Here is a 23,958-nt window from a genome sequence, read left to right on the forward strand (position 1 = left end):
CTAAAAGCTGTGTTTTCATTGATAAATACATTTGCCATGGGTCCTGTGGGCTTTTTCCTACAAGGAAGCAGAAATTTTTAACTTCAAAACAGGAAGTGAGAGGTTATGTTCAAGATGTGTTGTGGTTGATTTCAGTGAGGGTTTTTTTCACGAGTGTGATAAAAGCAGATGTCAAGAGAGCATTCATGGATGGACTCTACTTGAAAGCCTGGGGGAAAGTAGGCAATAGGTAGATCTACTGTGGTGTTTCTTGCTTGACACAGCTACAGTTCCTGCACTGCTCCTCGTCTCTGGGCTACAAACCTTGTCAAAAGGAGTGGGGGAAGGGTCAGGAATTGGCTCTATTTATGAAGTCATTATCTGTGTCCCTTGAATGATGTTGGCAACACTGCCAGTTATCTGCCATCCACACCACTTTGGTGTTTCAGGTTCAGCTGCAATGTGAAACTCTGTGTACAAACATGCATGCATTAGAACCACGTCACAGACATGTTCCTCAAACACTTCTCATGTATTGGTGACACTGTAATTTGGCTTAAAAAAGGGGAGACCACGAACAGCCCTTACCAGTAGGTGCTGGATTTTTCCTCGTGGGAATGTCAGACTGAAGGAGATTATTTTGTAAGCCGTCTCTTCACCCATTACAAGTTGTAAAGTTCATTCCTTCCTCAAGGATTGCGCAGCATCAAATGTCTCTGTTGAACAACAGCCTGCTTATGAGTGCCAGAAATGAGACTAACTGAAGTTTTTTGTGACGAACTGTCCCACATTCTCCTTGCAGGATTGAAAGACCAATATTTTAAACTTCTGGAATACCCTAAAAAGTGTTTGTCTGTTGGGAACACGCTTGATGTTCACCTAAAGACATTATAGGAAAGGGATAACAGTCTTGCTTCAGTTTCTTCTGAATAAATCCCTAATAAGATTCCTAAAATTCTTGAGTAAATAGAGCTTGGATGTGGATGGCCTCACCTTGACACATTTTAATTACAGGAATCTATCATTTCTTCTTTGATGTTCCCTGTATTTTCTGTTGCACAAGAGTTTATCATGGAACACAATCCTTTGGAAAGAGAGCTGTGTACTGTATGTGGACAGTACTATGACTATTTCCTGGTTCCTGGTGAAAAACAACTCAGTGAGGAACGATGGGGACTAAAAGCACAGTTACTACTTCATGTAGGATTGGCATAACAAGATAGGAGAAAAGGCAGACCTAAACCATGTTGTGCATCTTCACAGGCTTGAAAGAAACAAGGCTAAGTTCTGACCACCACAAGTTTAAGAGAGCAGACATTGAAGACATTACACTAATAACCTTTAGAAATGCAGGCATTGTTATTAACTTTAATAGGAATGCATGCAAATTTCTTTCCTTTACTCTGCTATGGGCAATAAAGTCATGATATTATCAAAGAGACAAGCGTAGAAATGTGTACAATGCCTACAAGAGATTCCAAAGAGAAAAAACTATTTATGGATCCTTTTAGGCTTAAAAAATGGTGCTGGAAGTGATTAGGTTTTCTCTTGTGCTCAACTTTTACACCAAAACCAGTTATTCACTACATACGATAATGCTGTTGAAAACTGATTAATTTACTTGCAGGAAGCAAGACATTAAAACCAGGCACATGACCAGCAACACAATATTTAACCAGAATGTTTACTATTCACTGGTGTTTGTTTATGCGAATAATTATTTGACTAGTGCGGCTCTTTGAAGAAAGAAATGCTTTGTTGAAGTACCTCTGCTGTATTCAAGCACATATCATTTTAAATCTGAAAAATATTCTGCAGGAAAAACAAACAAACAGACCAAAAACCCCTAGGAGTGTTAAATTTAATGCTGGTATTTACAAGGTAAAACTGAAGCAATTCAAAAATTCTTACTGAAAGAAAACAAATCTATCCTTAAGCTTTCTGGCTTACATATCCTAAGAAAGTAACTGCAGCAAAGTCTAGATTCAGTGTTAAAAATGTCCTTTGCAGATGCACAGAGACATATGGGGAGCCTTTGTCAGAAGCAGCAAGGCCTTCAGAGCTGGTAGATGAGGTGAGGGGCCTAACAACTCACTAGGTGCAAGGAGCAGTCCTCTGCTGAACTTATTATTCAGGTTCCTGGTTGTGTAACTTACTATTTGCTCATTTTGCTGGTGTGGTCAAGAGTCACTCAGAGCCAAGGAGCCTGACAAACATCTGCTTTTTCCAGGTCTATGCTGGAACAGATTGTCATCCTGAAGCCCCAACATCTGCTCTGTGGAGAGGAACAGTTGTGGTACTTGCTTGGTGCCAGAGCCTCTTAAAGGCACATTTCCTTGTGAGGCAGTGGAGCCTGAGTGTGGTAGTAGAAGGGTTTGGGTCAAGTTTTGGAGATAGAATGTTGAATTCCAGGGATTTAACAGGGGTTTACCTCTCAGCTTTTTCTGTGCTTCCTAAAAAGTGAAATATGCAAGTAATAATGTTGAATTTACTTGGGGTTTTTTGCTGATTTGTTTTGGTTTTTTGTCTCCTGTGTTTTTCAATAGAGCAGCCCAGAAAGAGATCATGAAAGCTGCTGGAAAACGTGTCTTTCATCACAGACTCATAAATAATTTAGGTTGGAAGGAGACTTTGGAGGGCATCTGGTCCACGTCCTTGCTCAGAGCAGGGAAAACTTGCAACTTGTATCTATCCGAGAAGGAAAATGAAGATCTCTAGGGAAGAAAAGCTGTAAGTATGAGAGCTGCACCTGCAACAGTTTGTTTTGGTTTTTTTTTCCCTGTATCTTGCCTAATTCTCAGAGACCAAAATGACTGGACCGCTAAAGTGTATCTATTCCAACAAAACCCTCTGCTAAGTTAATTAGAAAATTCTTCTGTTGCAACTCGCTTTGCTAATCCTTAAACATTTTCAAACTGATTATCTTGGCCTACTACGGGCAAGGCAGAAAAGTAAGTCCAAATGTAATTGAGGCTTAATTACAAATTTGAGAACTAATGACAGTCAAGCAGATATGGGACACATTACATATTCTGCTTTTATTAAATGATAATTCTGTTTTACATTTTGTGCTGAAACTTTGGGGGCAGGGAGGGAAGGTGATGTATCCAAATAGCAGTGCAGATTGTAAGGCTACTAAAAATGATTCAGATATTGCCCTGTGAAAAAAAAATTGGTTTTACCCTCCTTTAATTGAAAATGTCCATGTGAAATACGCAAGATCCGAAATATACTGGATTATGGGATTGCAACAGGAGGATTTAAGCATATAACTGCCTCCTTTAATTTCGTTTTAACTTGAAAAACTTGAGCGGGCTGAGGTGCTCGGTCAGTGCGGGAGATTGAGCCTCTCGCCAGGGAGCCAAAGCCCCACAGTGGCAACACGGGGGCCGTGACTGGCCCGGAGCCACGTCGGGGCGCGCAGGGCCGCCTCCAGGAGGGCTCCCGGGTCCGGCTCCCGGGTCCGGCTCCCGGGTCCGGCTCCCGGGGGCGGCTCGAGCGGGGCCGTTGGGCGCGGCCGTTATTCCCGCCCGCCCATTCTCCCCGCGGGCGGGCGGGGCGCAGGGGGCGGGCGGGGGACGGACGGGACGGGACGGGACAGTACAGTGCCTCTTTCCCGCACCGCCGGGACAGCGACGGCGAGGCTCCCGGCTTGCCCCGCCATGGCTCTCAGCTCCGAGCGGCTCTTCGACTCCCTGGGACATTTCGGCAGGTACTGGGGGTGCCCCGCGCACGCGGCTGTCACACCCGGACATCCCCGAGCGGGGACTCGTGGGCGCCCGCCCTGGCCGGGTGTCACAGCTACCCCAGGGGGACACAGCGCCGTGCACCGCGTGTGCGCACGGCATCGCGCAGGCTGCTGCAGGGCACTCGCACAGACACGCAGCGGCCGTCACAGCGACACATGCACAGGGACTGTCACACGCGCACAGACACCGGCACTTACGCACACCGCAGCGCGGTGTTTGAACTCACACTAAACAGACTGGCGCCGCTGCTTGTATTTGCAGCGCTCTACACACACCCCCATACACTTTTCCACACGCACGCGAGTGCTCACTCACACCGTGCACCACATCTCTCTGCGTGCCGCGCTCACATAGGCACCCACACGGCACCCGTTCCCACATGGCCTCACAGACCTGCCGGCACCACGTGCATCCCCACGCACTGTGCACGCAGCCACACATCCGTGGCCATGCACTTTTAGACACTTAACACACACATTTCTTGCACGGACACACACACACACAGAGCCCCAGGGTCTGGAACAGCCTATGCACTTCAGGGCTGATAAGCAGTATGCAGGGAAGCACTGTGTGACACTCCTGGGTTTGTTGCCTGTGTTACATGGATATGGAGTATATGCATGTATCCTTATCAGCAAAGGTTTACCCGTAGGGCAAATGGTGTGGTGCCTGGTGGCGAGTTTCCTTTGATGTGCCTTGTGGCTATGGGGCGTGTGTGTACAGAGGCCTGGGTTTGTTAGATGGGTACACAGACATGGCGTGTGTGTGTGTGTGTGTGTGTGTATGCTTCTGTAGCTCTGGATGTGGGGCTGAGACTCTGCTTATAGTGGGTAATGGAGAAGAAAGGCAAGGAAATTAAGTTTTAGAGGATATGAATATTAAGGCTAATGGGCGCACATCCTCCCAGTGAGCTCTCTCCTGCACTTCCGTAATGTGCTGATCATCATGGGGTTTGGAGCAGATGGCTGGAATAGACCCATGTGTCACAATTTGGCTACGAGTTCAAGCTGTTGAATTGCAGTGTTGTGCTTTCTAGCTCGGTGACCAGTGAGCCAGCCTAACACACGATGTTGATCTTCTCTCAGGGGCAGGCAGGAGCGGCATTTTGGACAAGGCCTGGGAGCTCCTTGTAATGCTAGAAGTGTCTGAACTGCAGCAGGAGAGGCTCTTAATATCATGTGCAAGCAGTAGTGGTGGGTATCAATAGCCTCTTCAGATAGTTAGGATGGAAAAACATTGTCTTGCTTAACTGGCACCTGTGCTTAAATTAGATATTTGACTAAGTTGTGACTTACAGGCACATCTATCTGAACAAAATCTCATTTATCAGTTCTAGGTCAACAACAAAAGTACCTTGTTCTGTGTGAACTAGGAGAGAAATCCTAGCAATCAGTTAATTTTACTGCTGCTCTTGTTCTGTTTTGTGTGCTCTTTGTGGAAAGCAGGTGCTTGACACTGAATACTGAAATAACACAAAAGTAGTTATTTTTTATTACCAGAGTAGTTTTCCTACTTGAGAACATTTATCAATATTTTATCTAAGTTTTTCAAAACTACTCCTTGCAATTAAAATGAGACCAATTTTACAGAAATAGCCTCACATCTAGGAAGCAGAGTATTTGATATGCAGTTCAATAGGAGCTGCTTTAAGTTAAGGAACTTTGAGATGAGATGCAGGGTACCAAAATTTGCATAGTCCTGTTAGACTTACGGCTGTTTAAGATTTCAAAGACCACACTAGTGGTATAGTATAGTATATATAGTATAATATAGTAAGTATAATAGCAGCTTATGGTGGGGGGAGCTATTTAAAAATATTGTAAAAAATCTTTTAAATCACTTGATAGTGCTAGATAGATGATCATATTTCATATGAAAAGCTGTTCATAACTGCAACCATGAAGTTAGTTCTGCTCAGTTTGCAGCATCATGGGACTGACAGATAATCAATTGTTCATTTCTTCAGTTCGAGCAATTCCCATATGGCCCATATAACCTATGCACTATATATAGATTCTGTAGATTTGACTGACAGATTCTGAGCAATCCAAGCATGACTGTTAGTATTTTGAGACTGTTTTGATTTTCTTAAAATCCGACAGATGCAGTAGAGAATGAGCAGCTGTTCATACATATATAAATATGGAGATAGTATATATGCATTCTATATATATGTAATATATAATATATAGCTATATAGAAGTTGTTAATACACAGATAATATATAAACCATTCACATCAATTAAGATTGTGAATTTTATGGAATTTACATTCACATGGATGCTGACAATATTTTGTTTTCTGTTTGGACTCTCTTTCACAAGTCTCAGTGATGTCATTGTTCTTAGTAGGGTCTTGAGACATGCATGAACGACCATAAAAACGTAATGGCTTCTGTATGCTATGCCAGTAAAGAAGGACTTTATGCCTTTGAATTTGGGCATGGGTAGCAACTGTGGCCTATAAATTCAAGAAGGTTGTTTTAAACATTGTTCTTGAGTCTGTCTGCAGAGCATGAGATCACCGGTCACTATTGCAGAGACTGGATGACGGACAAATAGTGCTCTGTGACTCAGATGGCCTCATCACGAAAGGGTTGCCAAGCCTTAAAGCTCACAGTTTACCTGCAGTGAACTGCACCCTTCTCCCATGCAGCAGATCCTGCCAGACTGCACCTTTGGGCTCTTCCCCTCAGCCTCCAGCCTCAGCCCCTCTCTGCCCACACACTCCAACTCCAAGAACCCTCTCAAGGGCCCATCAGGTACAGTCAGACACTGGCTGTCACTGGTAGGCCCTGTGCTGGGGAAAGGGAGACGTGACCAAAGGGCATAAGGTTGGTAGCAAAGTGTGTGCATAGTGGGTAGGTGAGCCTTAGGAGCTGGCTGGCTGGCTCACACTGCCTGCACATGCAATTCCCAGGTAAACTAGAGGGCTTCTAATGACTTCAGTGACTTTAATCTACCAGCAGGACACAAAACTTACATATGTGGTTGCTGGTGAGGAACAGGCTGTGTATTCTGTCGCTCTGATCTGCACCATGGCAGTGTGCTGAGTGGAGACATGATCTAATCCGGAATAACTGTCTAGAGAGAGATCTGGGGAGGTACCCCTTATGGTAAGTGTGGATGAGAGTAAGGATTTGATTTCCCAGCTGGAACGTCTGGTAGCTATGAGATGCAGCTTACACAGTACGCAGCATTTTCCTTGTGATTAACAGTTTTCAAATCTTGGCTTATACTTTAGCCAAAAACAGGTGGTGAAAATTGTCAGGGAGAGAGAGGAAGATTGGGTGTCACTGACACTATTTCCAGATTTTGTAATGAATATTTCCAGAATCTTTTAAAAGATTGCCTTTTCTTCTGAAATATTCTGTCTTTTACAAAGTTTAGAAAGTTACCTGGATTTTCAAATGTTGGTTTTATAAATAATACATTTTACTAGCAGCTAGACTATCTAATAAATTAAAAATTACTGCTATTTATCTTTACTGAGATGTTTATGTATTTATTCAGGTTTTGACATCTTTGCACTGTTGTCTTCTATGAACTTTTTGCCTGGTCAGTGGAGTTGCTACAATTCGGACTTTAGAAGCAAGCAAACCAAAGATTAGCAATGGCTGCTGTGAGGAGGAGGGAAGCAGGACAGGCTGTGTGTTTGGATAGAACACTCACCTGTTGCAGCCAAAGGTGGGGTTTAGCAGACAGTAATACAGTTACCAACAGTTTCACCATTTTCCCTTAATTACCCTGGAACTTTTCTAGTGTTTATAAGCATATGAGAGACTCTGCTTACCTCAAAAACTTGCTTGACTTTTGTAGAAATTCTTTGTAGTGGACTTCTACAGTGCAGGCACTGCTGGTCAGTGCCATAGAAGCAATATCTGAGTGGCCAGTGCTAACACTGTTTCTCTTCTCCCTACTTTGCAGAGTTCTTGGTTCACTTCTAAAGCTTTACACCAAACAGTCTGTCTTCTTTTCACATCTTGGAACTTTTCCAGGCTCCTCTTTCCATGCTGTTGCCCTTATCCTCTCTCTTTTTTCACAGCTCTTGTGAGCAGATTACATCTGCAGATTGTGCTGTGTTCATGTTATTTCCAGAAATTCTTGGTTTGTATCAAATAACATGGAGTCCCAAGTATCTCAAAGATTGTGCTCACCACTTCTATTCACAAAAAGAAAAAAAGAACACTTTCCAGCAATGATTTTTCAAACTCATGTATTTTACAGATACCTTGAAAGATTCTTTCCCAACAAAACCACATTTTTCAAGTGGAGAAGTGTGCTTGTGAGACATGGAAAGAAATTGCTTTTCGTTTTTCAAGTTAGTATGGAGAAGCAGACTGTTGTATTAATATTCCGCATTTGAACAGATGAATTTTAATTAAACAAATGGAAGCATTACAGGATTTTTCTGAGATACTAGTACATTTAGTATTTAGTACATTCTACGCAAAATTAATATTTTTAAACAATATAATGTGAATTTCTGTTTAATCTTTGAGTATTTTGCTTAAGATGGACAAAGTGCTGTGGTTTGGAGATTGTTTTCAAAAAAGTCCTTTTTTTTCCCCATATGCTACCTCATACAGTGGAAATATTTATTGCAACATATCTGTCATTCAGTTTTCAAAGTGTACCAGTGGGCAGCTGTTTGTATTTACTGGAATGTGCTAGACAGAAGAATCTCAAATCCAAGTCCTCCTTTGGCTCCTAGTCAGGGGTGATGTTTGACAGAAATGTTTGATAAGTGTTCTTATAACTATGTTATAACATCTGAATCAGCCTGTGCTAATTTCACATGTTCATAGGATGAAACAGGGGGACTTGGCAGCATTTCTTTTTTTGCCCCTTTTTTTGGGGTGGGGGGGAGGGATATTTTGCAAATAGTACTTAATCCTGTTGGTTGAACGGCATCATAATAACCTTGGAGAAATGAGACAGCCCATGTGTTTTGAGAGAGCAAACTCTAGCAGCTTAAACAAAGGCCTTATTATCTATGCCTGACTAGGCAAAAGTGGAAATATTCTCAAGACTCAGAACCTAAGCTGGATACTGGCAAATGCTCCGGGATGATGGTGGCAATGCACCAGCAGTGTGGTCTGCGAGAGGTACTAACAGCATTTGCTGGGATCCACGTCATGCTGGGGGCAGTCTAAAGCAAGATCTGCACAGACAAAAGTGTTCTGCCACAGAACGTGCTGGCATCTTCACCCTGGAGGTGCCTGCCTGTTTCTGGCTTGAAAAAGTAGATTATAGTAAGAGAAGCAGATTAAAAAGTAGATTACAATAATAGAAAAATGACTAAAAAGCAGCATGAAATTGCACCTATACTATCCATTACTTCTCTAAGGCTAGAACCTGCAATGCGAGCAACACTGAAACTTAAAGCTGGTAAATCAATTATGATTTGTAAACCAGACGGCTGAGATTCACCTCTGAAATGTCGCCAACCCCCCAGGGTGGCTTCTATACCAAGTTGTAGCATAGAGACAGTTATGGCAGCATAACGCAATTATCACACACGTCAAGGAGCTGATGATCAGCTGTTTCATCCTGAAGTATTATGGTGTGAATGAAAATGAAATATGTAAGGCACTGGACAGTGTGTTCCCTGTAATACAATGCCTGGGACTGGGATACCATTCCTAGAAAAGCTCTGTCAGTAATTTTCTCATAATAGTAATGATTTTCAGCAGTACTAAGGTATCTCAGAGTTGGAAGGAAATTTTTATAAAAGGCCTTACTCATGGAAAGTTTGACTAATATTTGCAGGTAGTAAAATCATGCAGGTAGAAAACACCTTTAAATTCAGGGAATTTTTTGAAGGCCCCAGGAGCCTTTAGCACATTCTGTGACAATTTCTGTGCCACAGTTTTGCTATACACAACAAGGATGGTACTGAGACAGATACACTGCTGACATTTTATTTAAGGTAGCTCGAGGCATGAAGCTATAGCAGCTGAGCAAGGACATGAGATTCTCAACTTTTCAGAAATACAGAAAAAATAGCAAGCCAGAGAAGATACCAGGTGAGGTAGCTGTATCTTGGTTACAATGGCAAGACTGGAAAAAGTGTGACGACAAACTCTAGAAGACAGAGATTTACAAGTACTAATAGTGATGGTTGATCTGTCAAATTGTTCATACACTTGGAGACAAATCTTAGCTGTCTTTGGAAAATACTGAAACTGCCAAGAGAGCTAATGTACTCCTTAATATGATACACTGGTGGCCAAACTATAGTGCTCACCTCATGCAGAGCAGATGTTTTTTGAAAACCACATGTGGTGAAAATAGGATTTGAGGAATCTAGAAGCACCATCCCTTGGATCATAAACTGAACCCTTTCCTCAAGAAGATGTTTTCCTCAAGAGGTGAAGTTAGGTTTGCTCTTCCTATTATCTGGAGGCATTACTATTAGGTAGCTGCATCAGAGATGCAGCCACCGCAGTGGTGCTGAGGCAAGAATACAGGACAAGCCCTGGAGAATAGATGGAAAAGGCCAATAAGGCAGCAAGAAGTAGAAAAGAAGTGTTGAAAAGGTGCTTCAAAGAACTGGGAATAATTTGCTGCTCTATGAAGAGCAATCAGAACCACACTTTGGATGGACTTCAGTGCCATTTACATGTGTTACATCCACCATGGCCTGAACTTTTCCAGCCATATAGTGATTTCTTTCTCCTCCCTAAGTTGTGAAAGAGATATGGAAGCATCTGAGTTCCTACCTGATACATCTGTAAAAGTCTGTCCTAGCTGTGTGGGGAAATCAGCTGTCCAAATCATGGCACTAATGAGCTCATCTCAGTATCTTTACAGGCTTGTTGTGTAAACTTCAGACATCTCTGCTAAGTCACCTTGTCCAGAGGGAGAAATGGAACATTAAGGGCATGATCCGTCTGTCTTGCTTTCAATATGTGGTTTAGGACAAGGTAAATCCTGGTTTGTCTGTGGTTCCTCTCCAAGTGGAAAGGGGATCTAGAGAAATAGTATCGATGTTTATGGATTGCATACTGTATACATATTGCATCAAAGTGTACAGTAAGCGTGGTGAAATTATACTGATGATATCACATTTCATTTAAATAATTTATATTTATGTATCATATTCCAGAACAAATTGTTGTTTGATCTGTTTTCATGTCTTTAGAACTGGTGTATGTCAGCAGAACTGGGAATACCAAGAAGTTGCTATAGCTCAACCTTTCTGAGAGAGATAATTCATGTTAGTTCCAGCTTCAGAGCAACTGGGACCCCATCTCATTTACACTTGTATTTTAGGCTCCTCAAAGAACTGTCATCCTTTGTAGATCAGTGTAGCCAACCTCAGTTCTGCCTCACTCATTGAGAATAGAGGGGGCAGTTAGTACAAAAGTAGATTTATGTATAAGAATCCTGGTAGGTCTGAGCAGAATTCAGCTTCTTTATTCTTGTGGAGAATGGGACCTCTATATCACTTGTAAATATTAACGTGAAGTTAGAATATAGCATTATTCCAGATCATTCCCTTGTATGAGATACAATAAGAGAAAGACTCAAGGAAAGAACCTGACAGTACTGTGGAAGTAAAGAATGCGTTATGCATTTGCAGTGAAGAGGAATAGTTTGGAGACAAGATGAGCTATGAACCTGCAAAAGAAGTTGAAAGTCCTCTTGTGCTCAGTAACTATCTTTTCTGTGGGTTTAGAGATAACTTGCCTTGCCTTGGAGAAGATATGCTGTCAGGGCGACTAACCTGAACCCTCCCAAGAGCTATTAACGATTGGTGGATCATCAGCATAGACTCCTGAAGAGAGAGGAAGAAAGGAGCTACATTTTACTGCTCTTCAGTGTCCTAACTGGGTTTTAACAAAGCCTGTAGAAGATACAAGCTACTCTGTTACAGACAGGGAGAAGAGCTGTTGGTGTGGAGGCTATTTTATTTCTCATGTACAACTTAGCCACTAAATATGTGTGTACTTAAACAATTCCAGAAGCTAAACCATGTTTAACAGAAGAAAATACTTTGACTATACCAGAGTCTGCATTAAATTGAATCCCTTTCTCCAAGCTGTAGAGGTATAGAATTACAAGTGTAGGATTCCATATAGGTAGGATTGCAACTGGCAGTATTCTCTTCAGCAGCAAAGAATCTGTGGCTGACACTGTCGCCTTTTCTAAAGTGATGCTTTGATTTACGTGTTGACTTCGTCCCAAATTTTAGAAGCCAGCATTATCTGACACTTAATTCCCTTAATGTAACATCTTGTTAAGTGGTATTTTTTAAAAATGAAATATTCATAAAAAGCTAATAAAGCAAAGGTATCTACTTTAGCTTTTCGGTTTTGCTTTTGATAAAGAGTCACTATGGTGAATGTCAGAATTAACAAAGAACATTGTAAGAGTTGCAAATGGAGCCAGGGAGAGTAAAATGACATCTTATCTAGTTAAAACTGCTTTATGTAGCCCATAGAAATAGACCAAACTACCTTCATCATATTTGAGGCTGCAAAAGTAATGCTATGGATAAAATCACTGCTTTATATTAAGGAAGATTGACAGAATGGAGAAACACAAAATTCCATTACATTTCTCTCAAGAAATCATTTAAACATATTTTGATCCATGGAGCTAATATTCCCTATTATTTCTAACTGAAAACTAGGAAGCTACTTGTATGTGCAGGAATGGTTACAAACATTTCATAGGAAAGTGATGTCCAGTGTTCTTAAATAAATTACACAGATTTCTCACTTGTTTTACCTTTTCCCATGAGAATTTTCAAAAACCAGTAAGAGTGACTAATTTTACAATCATTTTCCAGGCAGGAAGGAATAAATTTTCCAATACAGAAGTTTAAAACTTTGGGTAGTATGTTTAACAATGTGTGGCATCATGTGAAGAGAATTTATGTAGAATTCAGACTGAAAATGAGCTGTCTGTATCCAGATCTTCTTAAGTGTGACTATAAATAGAAAACCGAAAAAAGAGAGTTCTTAAAAGGCATAATATAACTATCACAACTGTAAGGCTTAATTACTTTGTGAATTAATCTTTGAAGAAGAATTGCTTCAGAATGGGCAGTTTTCACCACTGTGAAGCAGATAATTCAATTCATGTGTTTGTACCATCAGCTACAACAGATTCAGAGTTTTGCAGAAGAAATATGTAAATAGAATAACAAATGAGTAAGAATGTAATTAATATGACAACCAGCTAGTTTTATTTCAGGATTATACACAGAAAGAGAAATCAGATAAAATAAATATAAACTAATTTGAACAAAATTAGTCCATTGTGTCAGCAATGTAACCAGCAGAAAACATCCGATTTCCTAAATGGGAAAGGAAGAATGAAATATAACAGTTTATAAGTGAAGTACTGCCTATGTCTATAATTAGATGGAATCTCAATAAAACCACTTAAATTCTATTAGACACTTTACAGATTATGATTTGAAATTATTTGCTTACATAAGATGATGGAAACGGTGCAGTGTAGAAAGGAATGAAATACCTAATTTGGATTTGTCCACAAAACAGAGGCTGACCAAAAGAAAACAGTGTTACCAAAGAAACTGGAATTGAGTTTTCCCTGTGACAAGTAATGCTAGCAATATATCATAGAGAGTGCATGCTAATTTTCTAAATGGTAGATGTTTATAGAAATGCCATTCCTGGAATAGAAACCTCCAAGTATAGAGCCTGAAGCGTACTACTGTTCAAGTGTAACCACTCTGCTGTGTTTAACACTAGTCCAAATAATTCCAAAACAAAGCTAAATAGCTTGCAAACTGCATGGTCATGCTCTTTCTTAATTAAATTACCTGGCATATATCCTTAACACGTGTAAAGCAGAAAGGGCAAGTGGGTAACTAGAATAAAAAAATACTGACTCCAGTGTTGGAATTGCTGTTGCTCCCAGTGATGTGCTCCCCCTTAATCAGAGGTTGCTTTCCCAGGAAAGTCGAGTGGAGTGTTTATGAGCGTACCTTGGTTGCTTGAGTGCAAATCCAGATCCTGTCTTTCCCAGTTTTACTGCCATTTGAACGAGATGGTTGGGCATTGGGCTGGAGTGGCTGAGCCATGATCAAACTGTCCTCCTTCCTGGCTCTCCCCTGGGGGCAGCAACCCTTGGCAGAGGGGCAGCAAGGAACATTGGGGCACCTTTAGCAGCAGCTCCCTTTCAGCTGTGCATGGCTGTCCTTAGGTGAAAGCTGTGTTACTAAACTGTTGAAACCCAGCAATATTTATTTTGTCACAGGTGATGACAGGAATCTTATCTGCCTGATTTAAATGGTCAAAAATGAAGAACTGTTCTATTAAGTTTCAAAAAAATATTTTAAGTATGGCCCTTAAGTCTATAACACTATTTTTTTATTCTCATGCTGATGTGACTTTCTTCATCTAAGCTGTCATATGAAATATGCAGTAGTGAGCAGCCAATGTATTTTTCTTCTTGACTCTGGTGAAGAAATGCCAGACTTGTCTTAATCAAAGGCAAATGTGCATAGGTTTAATGAGATAGAAGTGAATTCCTCAGAGAATCAGCTTTAAACAATTGTGAGAATGATTTGATGTCTGCTGTTTGGTGACTGCACGTTGATGCTTTGCATTGTCATCAGTGGTGATATATAAAACCTGGGGTCTTCCTGATCTCCATACTTTTCCTTATTCCTGTTGCCTCTGTGCTGTTGATACATTCAAACTAGACATCCAGCACAGCATCTGCTGCCTCTGAAAACAAATTCTGGAAATAACCATGTGGGCTGAGACTCTCAGCATAGTTTAAACTGCCCTTTGGAGGGAAGGAGATTTATTCTTGACACCATAAGTCAAATAAGGCTGTGCATGTTGTATATTTAAAGCTGCTTCTAAATCTGTATCTCTGCAACATAGCAAAAATACTCTTGAGTCACATTCAGTTCCTTTCTTCTCAAAAAATAAATGTGGAAGTGCATCACAGCTTTTTGGTTTAGAGTGGAAAGAATGCTGAATGGCTTTTCTCTCATGAAAAAGAAACCAACCAATCCAGGATGGAATACAGAGGTTAAAGTGGTTACTGAACACTTTTTTTTTTCAGAAATAGTAAATATCTAGAAATTTCTTTCCACTGAATCCATCCTGTTGAGTGTACACTGCACAACAAAAACATACTGTGTTTTCTGACTTAAGCAACTGACAAATGAGGTAGTTGAGAAGACAAGCAGTAAAAATAGTTTGTGTGAAGCCTGTGGAATAGTACAAATCTTTTGCTAATTACAGAGCAGTTTTGTGAGTCTATTCTACACTAAAATGATTTTAAATGTTTATATTCAGTTTTGATGAGTATCCTGTAATTTCCTCTTTTCTCTTTTTGATGGACAGACAAGGAAATCAGAATCATATTTAATTTAACATAAAATTAGTCTCCAACAAGAAGTTTTGTGCCTGCTATACACTGCAATAACTGACAATGCTAGAAGTACTCTTAGGCTGGGGATTTATTCTCTAACATATATGTGGCAATGTGCACTTCAGCTATTTTTTGCATGCCAGATGCACCACCTTTCAAATAGACTGGTGTGGATTATTTGCACGGATGCAATATAAATTAGACTGAGCAACTAGTCTAGCTTGTTGCTTTTCCTTTTTAAAATTTAGTATCTATTTTGACTTTTTTGTTCAAGTCAGATCAGTTTGCCAGACAAAGTTCACAGGTCGTGTACAAAAGAAGTACCACCACAGCTGAGGGCAGAGTGCACTGTGTCTCAAGGGCGTGAATAAACAGTGGCAAAAGAGAAGGGAGACAATATCTTGCAGTGACAGGGCCACAGAGATGTTGTGTCATGAGACTACAACCAGAGGAACAGTGATGTGAGATCTGGTTCATTGTCCTTCTGGAACAGTATTTCTTATATTCCGGTACTGACATGATATTACCAGTTCTTTTCTTACTGGTGAGATCTTAAAACTTGTGCAGAGGAAATAGAAAATGCAAAGATCTTTTTTTTACTGTGAGCTGCAAACTGAAAAAAAATAACTGTGGAGAAATTTCACAAATATTTTAAGAGGGACTGGAACATTTTCATGTTGTATCTTGCTCAAGCTTTTGTGAAGACAATTTTAGGTTCATTTGACTTCTGGCATTCATTAAGCATCTCTATACTGGAGCAGTAACCTGTAAAGTCTTCTTGACTTCTATATTTGACACTCTTGGCAAGAGTGACAAAATGTACTTGCCAAATAATTATCTCCCATGGCAAGTCACTGAAGAGATGGAAAAACACTGAGAGAAATTATCATACCTTTTAGGACAGTCATCATGTTCACAGAACTCCTTTTGAATTGCAAAAAGTGTGTTTTTTAAAAATAAAAACGTATCTGTAAAAGAGGTTATTGAAAATGACTGTCTGCAACAATTTATGTTACATAATCTGGTGTGTGTATGTGAAGATGACTGGCATATAAAATACCATTGCCAAAATCTGCCCTTTTTGAGATCAGTCCAGGAAAATAAATCACAGAATTTGCTTTCTTTTTGGTGACTTTCAATAGTATTTTTTGCTCCTGCAATGATATTTACTTACCATTTTGGTGCATGAGCAACAGTATTTCTTTATTCAGGGAACTTTTAACTTTTCAAATTGAGTTTGCAGAGGTTAATATAGGGATTATAGTATATGTTTGTCTGCAGCAGAGAGATTTAAGCTCAGTAATAAAGGACTTTCTTATCAGTTTGGTGTTCTTAAATTAAGAATTAGGGAAAAAAGTTAATGATTTACAGTAGGAAGCAAGGACAGCCTAGACTTTAACCTGTGCCTCAGGGTCAGTGAAGTGTATGACCTGTGCATGTTGTGCTGTGACCTCCTGGCCCAGCACAGCTTCCTGGGGGCTTCTCCAGGCTCCTGCAAAGGCCAGAGGCTGCTCAGCCATCGTGTGACCACAGGCCAAGGTCCCAGGGCTCTGAGACTGGGGAAGGGCATCGGCATAGCCACAGCATGGGCTCTGAGATACAACTCAGGGATCCCAGGTGGCAGTAGAGGAGGCAGCAGCTCTGTGCTCCTCCTCACTCAACACTCTCTGCCACCCCAGTCTCTGTTCCAGCAAGCCTCTGTCTGTCCTGAGGCTGGACCTGTGTCTTTGTCCCTTTTCAACCTCCAGCTGTTCTGGAAACCAAAATTCCATGCTCCTGTAATATTCTCCCATCTCCTCCCATCCCTACATACTTATCTTCCTACATCCCTAAATATCGACCTCCCTACACACATTTCATGCTTTGTGTTGTCCCTAATGGTCCGATTAATTCCTCTTTGGTAACTATACAGGTTAAGGAATTTCCTGACATTTACACCACTGGTCTTTCTGGAAGAAAAGCTCTTCCTACCCACAGGAGATTGCCAGCAGCTCATAAGGTTGGGTTTTTCAATCTAGGATCAGTGGGAATGCTGTTACAACACTGCTGTAGTCAGCAGTGGATTTTGCCTTCACAGCAGAACAGGGCTTTCAGGATAGTTTTTGTGTGTTTTGTATATACAAAAATATGCATATACAGAGTATATACAGAGAGAGGCTTAGCCAGCCCAGTGTGGAATTTTACTGGAGAGAGCAGTAAATAGTTTTCGCAGGCAGGGAAGCAGCTTGTTAATGTGGTGCAGAATGCATCCACATGCTTTTCTAACTTCACATCAGGCCTTATTCCCTGCTATTCCCACTTCCCCTGCCTGCTTCTTGGCTCTTTTATTGAACAGGTAGAGGTTAAAAACTGCATTGCAATCCCTTCTGCAAAATTCTGAATAACACGGTCATTTTGCTCTAAATACACATTTTCCCATTCTTAAATGAAGCCATATTCAGCATAAATTATGTCTGTTAATGTATATCTGGTATTCTGTCTGACATTTTATGTTTGCGTAGCATTGGTAGTGCAAATTAGTTAAGAAAAATAATGGTGCTACAGAGTGGATTTCTTTATTGAAACGGAGTAAGATTTTCATAACATTGAAAATGGAAGAAGGTTTTTACAAGAATAAACTATATCTAATTTTAAGTTAAGCCCTTGAAAGATGGGTGAAATATGGCATGACAGATATTTCTTTAAAATGAATCCTTTATTGCATTTTACAGGTGGAAAAAAAGAAAGGACATAAAGAAAAGGAAAGGGTAACAGACTGTAGTTTGTATGGTTGTAGACAGTAAGAGGAGGAGGATAACTGAGAATCCTGTACAATGAAGTGATAAAAGGAAAGGAAGATTTATTCAAGGTTGTACCAGGGTGTTTTATAAGCTAATAATAGTCTTACATTTGAAAAGGGGACATAGAGATTAGATTTAATGAGAAACTTTCCAACAGAAAGATTTGACAGTGGAGTAGTCTGTCAAAATGGTCATTGAAGTATGATCACAAGAAATGTTCAGGAAGAGAGAAGATAAAACTCTCAAGTGAGTAGTGAGAGCAGAGATTAACTAGACCTGCTTATAGCCCTGGTGATACTGTTGGGCTTTGAATTTGTAAAAATAAATATAGTGCATTGTTTTGTGCTATCTTCTCAGTCTCTATCCTTAAAAGTTATCTCCCTTCAAGCCTCTCCAACAAAAAAAAAAAAGGCATAAATATATTTTTCCTACTAACTCTTACTGGTATGAAGATAAATGATGATCCTGATATTTCTTGTATTGCAAGAACTAATTAGGAAACTCAAGAAGTGTGTATGTGAATTTGAAATTATTTCATTCTCCCTCTCTCTGGGAAATACCAAGTGGATTCTCTGACACTGCAATTTTCTAATGCATAAGGACAGATACTGCAAATACTGGGGATCCTAGTTCCAAATATGCCACTTTTTACTAGCGAGTCGAAGATGTAAGTGCACAGCTTCTAGGGGTTTAATTTTCTATTATCTCTTTCTAGCATTCTGCATACTGCAACAATAGCCCAGGTTGTTGAATTTACTTGTGCTCTGCTATTTCTAAAATGAATTTGTGCCTTTTGTTGGGAACAGTTAGAATGAAACTAGAGAAGAGGAACTAAAAAACACTATTGACCATATTTGTCTGCATCAATAAGGTCCCAAGGGTTGCATTTCAAAATAACCTTTGCTTTTTTGTGGTCCAAGATAGCCCAAATGCCTTTCAGAGCTGTTTCAGCCTTCCTTTGATCCATGACTAGCTACCTAATCCTCAAGAAGCTGTTCTCTTGAGAGAGAATTGATAGACTTAAGGGTTGCTGTGGTTATGTTCAGTTTCTCCTGACCGTATCCCTCGGTATCATTGGGAAAGAGGAGCACAGCACCTGTGTGAGGAGTGCCTTGCAGTATCCTCCAAAGGGAAGTGGAGACAGATTTTGAGCTGCTGTGGTGGGTTTAGAAATTCAACTCACTCTTCAGACTGCTGTGGAAAAGTCAATAGAACTGTTAGTCAAGAGAAACGGGGATAGAAGGCACTGCAACAGAACAACAGCAATGTCAAATGCCATTGGAAGGACAGGACAGGCTACTGGGTTTACATTTACCAAGGAAAGAAATAGGAATCAAGATAAAAGGCAGAGGAGAATGAGGATGGTGAATGGAGGTGTGTTTTACAAGAGAACTCTTTTATTGGAAAGGTTAATTGGATATTAAGATAATGTATCCAGTAAATTCTATTTCAATACTTTGCTTATAAATAGTTTAAAAATTATTTAGAAATTCCAGTGGTAGATGATTTAAAAGTCCTATGGCTATGTACTGTTGAGATCTGTATTACAAGAATTCAAGGCTAGATTTGATACATTTTGGAAGGGAGTGTCAAGAGGCTACATTTGTTACAGGAACTGGAATTGCTCTGACTTTTCCCAAAAGACAATTCAAGGCAATTAGTTTTTAGACATTATTTCCTATAACTTCAGCAGAGATAGACTCTGATCATGTAAAAAAAAAAATCTGCCTTTTGTTTCATACTGTCAAGGCCTGCTGCATCCTGCAGTAAGAATATATGTATAGAATCTCACTGAACACTTCTTCAAATTATTGCAATTGATTAGCCTTCAGGAAATAAAAAAGGGAGGAGAACAAAAGCTATTTTGTTTTTTCTGAACAGGTGTTGTACTGATTATATGCATAATTTAAACATTTAGTTGAGAAAAAGTCTCCTTATGGTTAAATTATCAGAAATTGCCTAGAATTTGCAGACAGTGACACTAGAGTTCATTGCAAGTCTTTTGAAATTCTGAATACATGTGCGATTTTTATACTAAGATTTACTTGCATCTCAAGCAAGTTTTAAAAGCTGTTAAAATGCCAATATTCAGGCTATGCATAAAACATTTTTTTACTAGGTTTGCTTTATTATACAATCTTTAATGGATAACTGCACACCCTGTTTAAGCCAAAACCCAACCCAGTTCAGAGCTCTGTTTTGGTACAAAACATTTCACATTGTTCAGATTCTATCTTCTACATGTGTCTACACGTATTCTCTCTTCATCTTTTGGCTGCAATAAAGAGAGATGGAAAACAGATGGAATACAGTTATAGAGATACAGTTAGATGGAATGAGGGGCGTAATGTGTTTGGTTTGTTTTATTTGATGCACGTATCTCTATCCCTAAAAACCTGAAGTTGCAACATTTTGGTTTTTCTAACTATTCAAGTAATTTCAGGCCTTGTTTTAAGGGGATATGCCACAGAGAATTTGAAGGTGGAAGGTTGCTTCAAACTAAGTGCAGGTCAGAATTGTTCAATTTTAAATGGTCTTCTCTGTATGACTAAACACATGACTAAGAGCGGCACTTGTTTCTTAACAATAGATTACTCTGGATCTTTTTCTCATCTTTGATCTTTTGCAGAGCTCAGCTAATATTGAAGCAGCACTACCCAACAAAACACTAGACATGTTAATGATATCTCCATTTACTGATCTACCCAAACAGTTATGCTGAATATTGTTCTCATGTGTAGAGGGCTTTTCCTCAGTAAATTCTTTTCTTTCCCTTTACAGATTTCAAGCATGTGTTTATTTTGCATCTGTCTTTCAAGCTATGTCATGTGGTATCCATTACTTAGCATCTGTGTTCATGGCTGTTACTCCTAACTTTGTATGTGGGTTCCCTGGAAATGTGAGTAGTGTTCTTTTCCACAACTCCTCTGCATCAAGTATAGAGGACATCTGGACACTATGGACATCAACAGAAAATTACATTGTAGTCCAGCTGGAAAATGGAGAAATTTGGGAACTTGATCAATGCAGCAGATCCAAACGAGAAGTTAGTTTGGATCTGGCATACGAATACAAAGGCAACAAGTCTGTATTTCCTTGTTCTGATGGATTTCTCTATGATGATACAAAGTGGAAGAGCACTGTTGTTACGCAGTGGGATCTGGTCTGTGACCGAGAATGGCTTGCAAAATTAATCCAGCCTACGTTCATGCTTGGAGTCTTGATTGGAGCAGTGATTTTTGGAGACATTGCTGACAGGTAAAGTTCCATCCTTTGATAACTGTAGCTTTAGACTACAGTAACTCCATGTGTATCTACCTGTTTTTGTTGTTTTCATTCACTGTGTATTCATAACTACAAATGCAATATTCAGGAGGTTTGGATATTGCTTTATTCACAGATCTATTTAACTTGATTTCTTTTTCCAATAGCAAGTACCAATTTTAAAATGTATGCTCAAGTAATTTACTTTTAAAACTTTTCATACTTTATGTCATCCATTGTTCTAGGCCTTGATCCCTGAAAATTCCCTATGCAGCCAGTATTTGCCTTTAGATTTTGATTTATTTGTTTGTTTGTTTACTTATCTTAACAGGAAGAGCAATAGCTCATTGTAATAACAATGGTAAAACCTGAGGGGAGAATTTCACCTCATTTTTCATGAAGAGACATTCTTTGTAGAAATGCAGATTTTTATTTTGTAATATGACAGACAGCTGAAGGGCTACTAGAAGGTTAAATATCATGTATTTAAAATCACCTTTCCTAACCTCTGTCGTGAATACAGCTCCGTGGGGCTGATGCAAAGTCTTCAAGGGTTTAATCAAGCCCCACCTTCTCAAAATAAACATCCATACACTATTTTTCCTTGCTGTCCAATTGTATGTTTTCCCTGAAATATTAGCTTAAACTTCAGTCTCTTGAAAGCTAGTGCAGATAAGAGGCAAAATGGGTGTGGGTGAGCTGTGCTGTAGCTTCACTTATTTACCAGCATGTACAAAGTTCTGTTTGAGCATGAGGAGCATCAGTCCTGGAGCAACTCGACCCGAGCAGTCCCTTGCTCATGGTTCCAAGGCCCATTCCCGTCTAATGCTTCCTCGCTGGGTGGTATCTCAGATCATGCACTGAAATCCAACATCAGAGCTGGACCCAGAAACAACATTGAGACTCAGGGTGTACATCTGTATCCTCCTGCCTCAGTTGGTTTTCTCTCTTAACACAAACATATTCCTGCCTCAGAAGAACACCCAGCCATGCCCATCTGTCCATATGAGAATCAAATATCTAAGCTACATCATACTAGGTTTTGTCTTGGGCACTTTCTGTACCTGTGCTTTGCTTTGAAGGCTGGTTTAGAGTTCTTTATGTCTTTCTATAAAGGAGCTTGTTGACTGACAGTTCTGTTGCGTGGAGGGTGATGTTTCATCCCACATCTAACGGTGTAAGCAGAACAAGGAGATCAGGCATGTTGTTTTCTGATTTTCCTTCATTAGCACAACACTACAGTGTGACAGTCACAACACGGGAATGCAACAGTAATGATGAGCATTTTTATTTTTTAATTTGGCTTTTAGAACACATGGAATCAATCTGGCTCCCAATCCCAGGCTTTGTAAAACTGTACTTAGTACAAAACCAGAATATAATGCCAACATCTGTTTTAAGTCCCTCTAAATAATTCATAACTTTATTAAATAATACTTGGACATGACTTATAAGGTTAGGATTGTATTGTTCTCATTTCCATTAATTCAAGCCACGGGCAGCCAGTTAAGATAATACACACATTCTGAGTTGCAGATTCACAGCTGCAGACTTTACAGCTGAAAGTTATTATTTTCTGAGACATCCTGGCTCATGGGAAATAAGTTTGTGTGTTCCTCCCACTATCAATTAAGGGATTTCCCAACAGAAGAGCTCTGATAGCTAAGACTTACTGGTATCTTTTCTGGCAGGGATCAAAGACCAAATCATGACTCCAGGTCAAGGCTGGAGAAAAATAAGAGAAATTTTACTGGAGTACCAAATACTCACAGAAAAAAAAAAAAAAACACTCTGAAAGTCCTCAAACTCTCTGTCTTAAAGTAATATCCCCATTTGTGAAAAGCTGTTTGCAATGGAGGCGATAATAGGAGATAATAAGAGACAAGTGAATTATTATCAGCGAAGAAAAATAATTCCACGCAGTTTGTGTTACAGAGCGTTTGTAGATAGAATGTAGTGAATTCCCAATAGAGTCTTGTATATCTACTGCTGAAGCTAGTATTTGACATGATTTTTTTTGCTGTTAGTATACTATCTTCCTGGATTTCTGTGTTTTTATATGCATGCATGTGTGCTGTCAGAAATCAGAAAATTACGGGGAACTATGTGATTGTCATTTTTTAGATAATTCGATTTTAAAGAACTGGACAAAGATATGTTACAGAAACCTTCCATTACTATCCAAATTGGTTGTTGCTTTGGCAAAAGATAGCATGTGTTATCACAGCTAACTTGTTAGAAATTATCAACATGATGCTACTTAATACAAAATATCTGAAAAACTGATTTATGTCCTCATAAATAAGAGTAAATTTACCAATCAGTTATGTAGAAGTTAAAACTGGAGGTGAACATATGTAATGCTCACTGCACGTTGCTTCCAGCCAAGAATTGTGAAATGGAAGTTCCATCCATCCTTTTTCTTGGAAGTTGGAATTACTGACAAATTAATACAGGTAACTGAACCAGAGTTTCTGTGGTGAGTTGTTAAACTTCCAGCTAGGCTCTCTGGAGTTGCAGGTATATTTTAATAGAATGTTTGCAGTTATTCATGATTTCATTACTGCTGTAATTTGCAGACTGGGAAGACAGCGTGTTATATGGTTCACAAGTGCGGGTCAGTTTGTATTTGGCATCGCAGTGGCCTTCACATTTGACTACTACGGTTTCGTGATTGTGCGCTTTCTCCTTGCTATGGTAAGAAAGGATGTTCACCCCGGCTCTTTTTACATGTCATTTCTTACCCCTTCTCAGGAAAACCTCCCTTTTGTTATTATTTCCTCCCCTACTTCATTATTCTAAAGCCCCATTTGTTGC

The 23,958-nt window shown here is 39.8% G+C and overlaps 1 protein-coding gene across 7 annotated transcripts in view; it reads left to right on the forward strand.

The window, feature by feature from the left end:
* Nucleotides 1–2,196: 2,196 nt before the first annotated feature.
* Nucleotides 2,197–23,958, forward strand: part of SLC22A16 (solute carrier family 22 member 16) — a 35,751-nt gene continuing 13,989 nt past the window's right edge. For 4 of the 7 annotated variants that reach the window (XM_039569473.1, XM_039569475.1, XM_039569476.1 and 1 more), the window contains exons 1-3: nucleotides 3,566–3,691; nucleotides 20,659–21,135; nucleotides 23,721–23,838. In XM_039569473.1, coding sequence (XP_039425407.1) covers nucleotides 3,642–3,691; nucleotides 20,659–21,135; nucleotides 23,721–23,838 — 645 coding nt within the window. In that variant the 5' untranslated portion in view covers nucleotides 3,566–3,641. Of the gene's footprint in view, nucleotides 2,276–2,525; nucleotides 2,710–3,565; nucleotides 3,692–4,813; nucleotides 4,922–10,550; nucleotides 10,657–20,658; nucleotides 21,136–23,720; nucleotides 23,839–23,958 lie in introns of those variants that run through there. The other 3 variants (XM_019290828.3, XM_039569474.1, XM_019290834.3) reach the window with 3 other exon arrangements.

This window comes from Corvus cornix, chromosome 3, assembly GCF_000738735.6.
Source record: "Corvus cornix cornix isolate S_Up_H32 chromosome 3, ASM73873v5, whole genome shotgun sequence".
Classification (NCBI taxonomy): domain Eukaryota; kingdom Metazoa; phylum Chordata; class Aves; order Passeriformes; family Corvidae; genus Corvus; species Corvus cornix.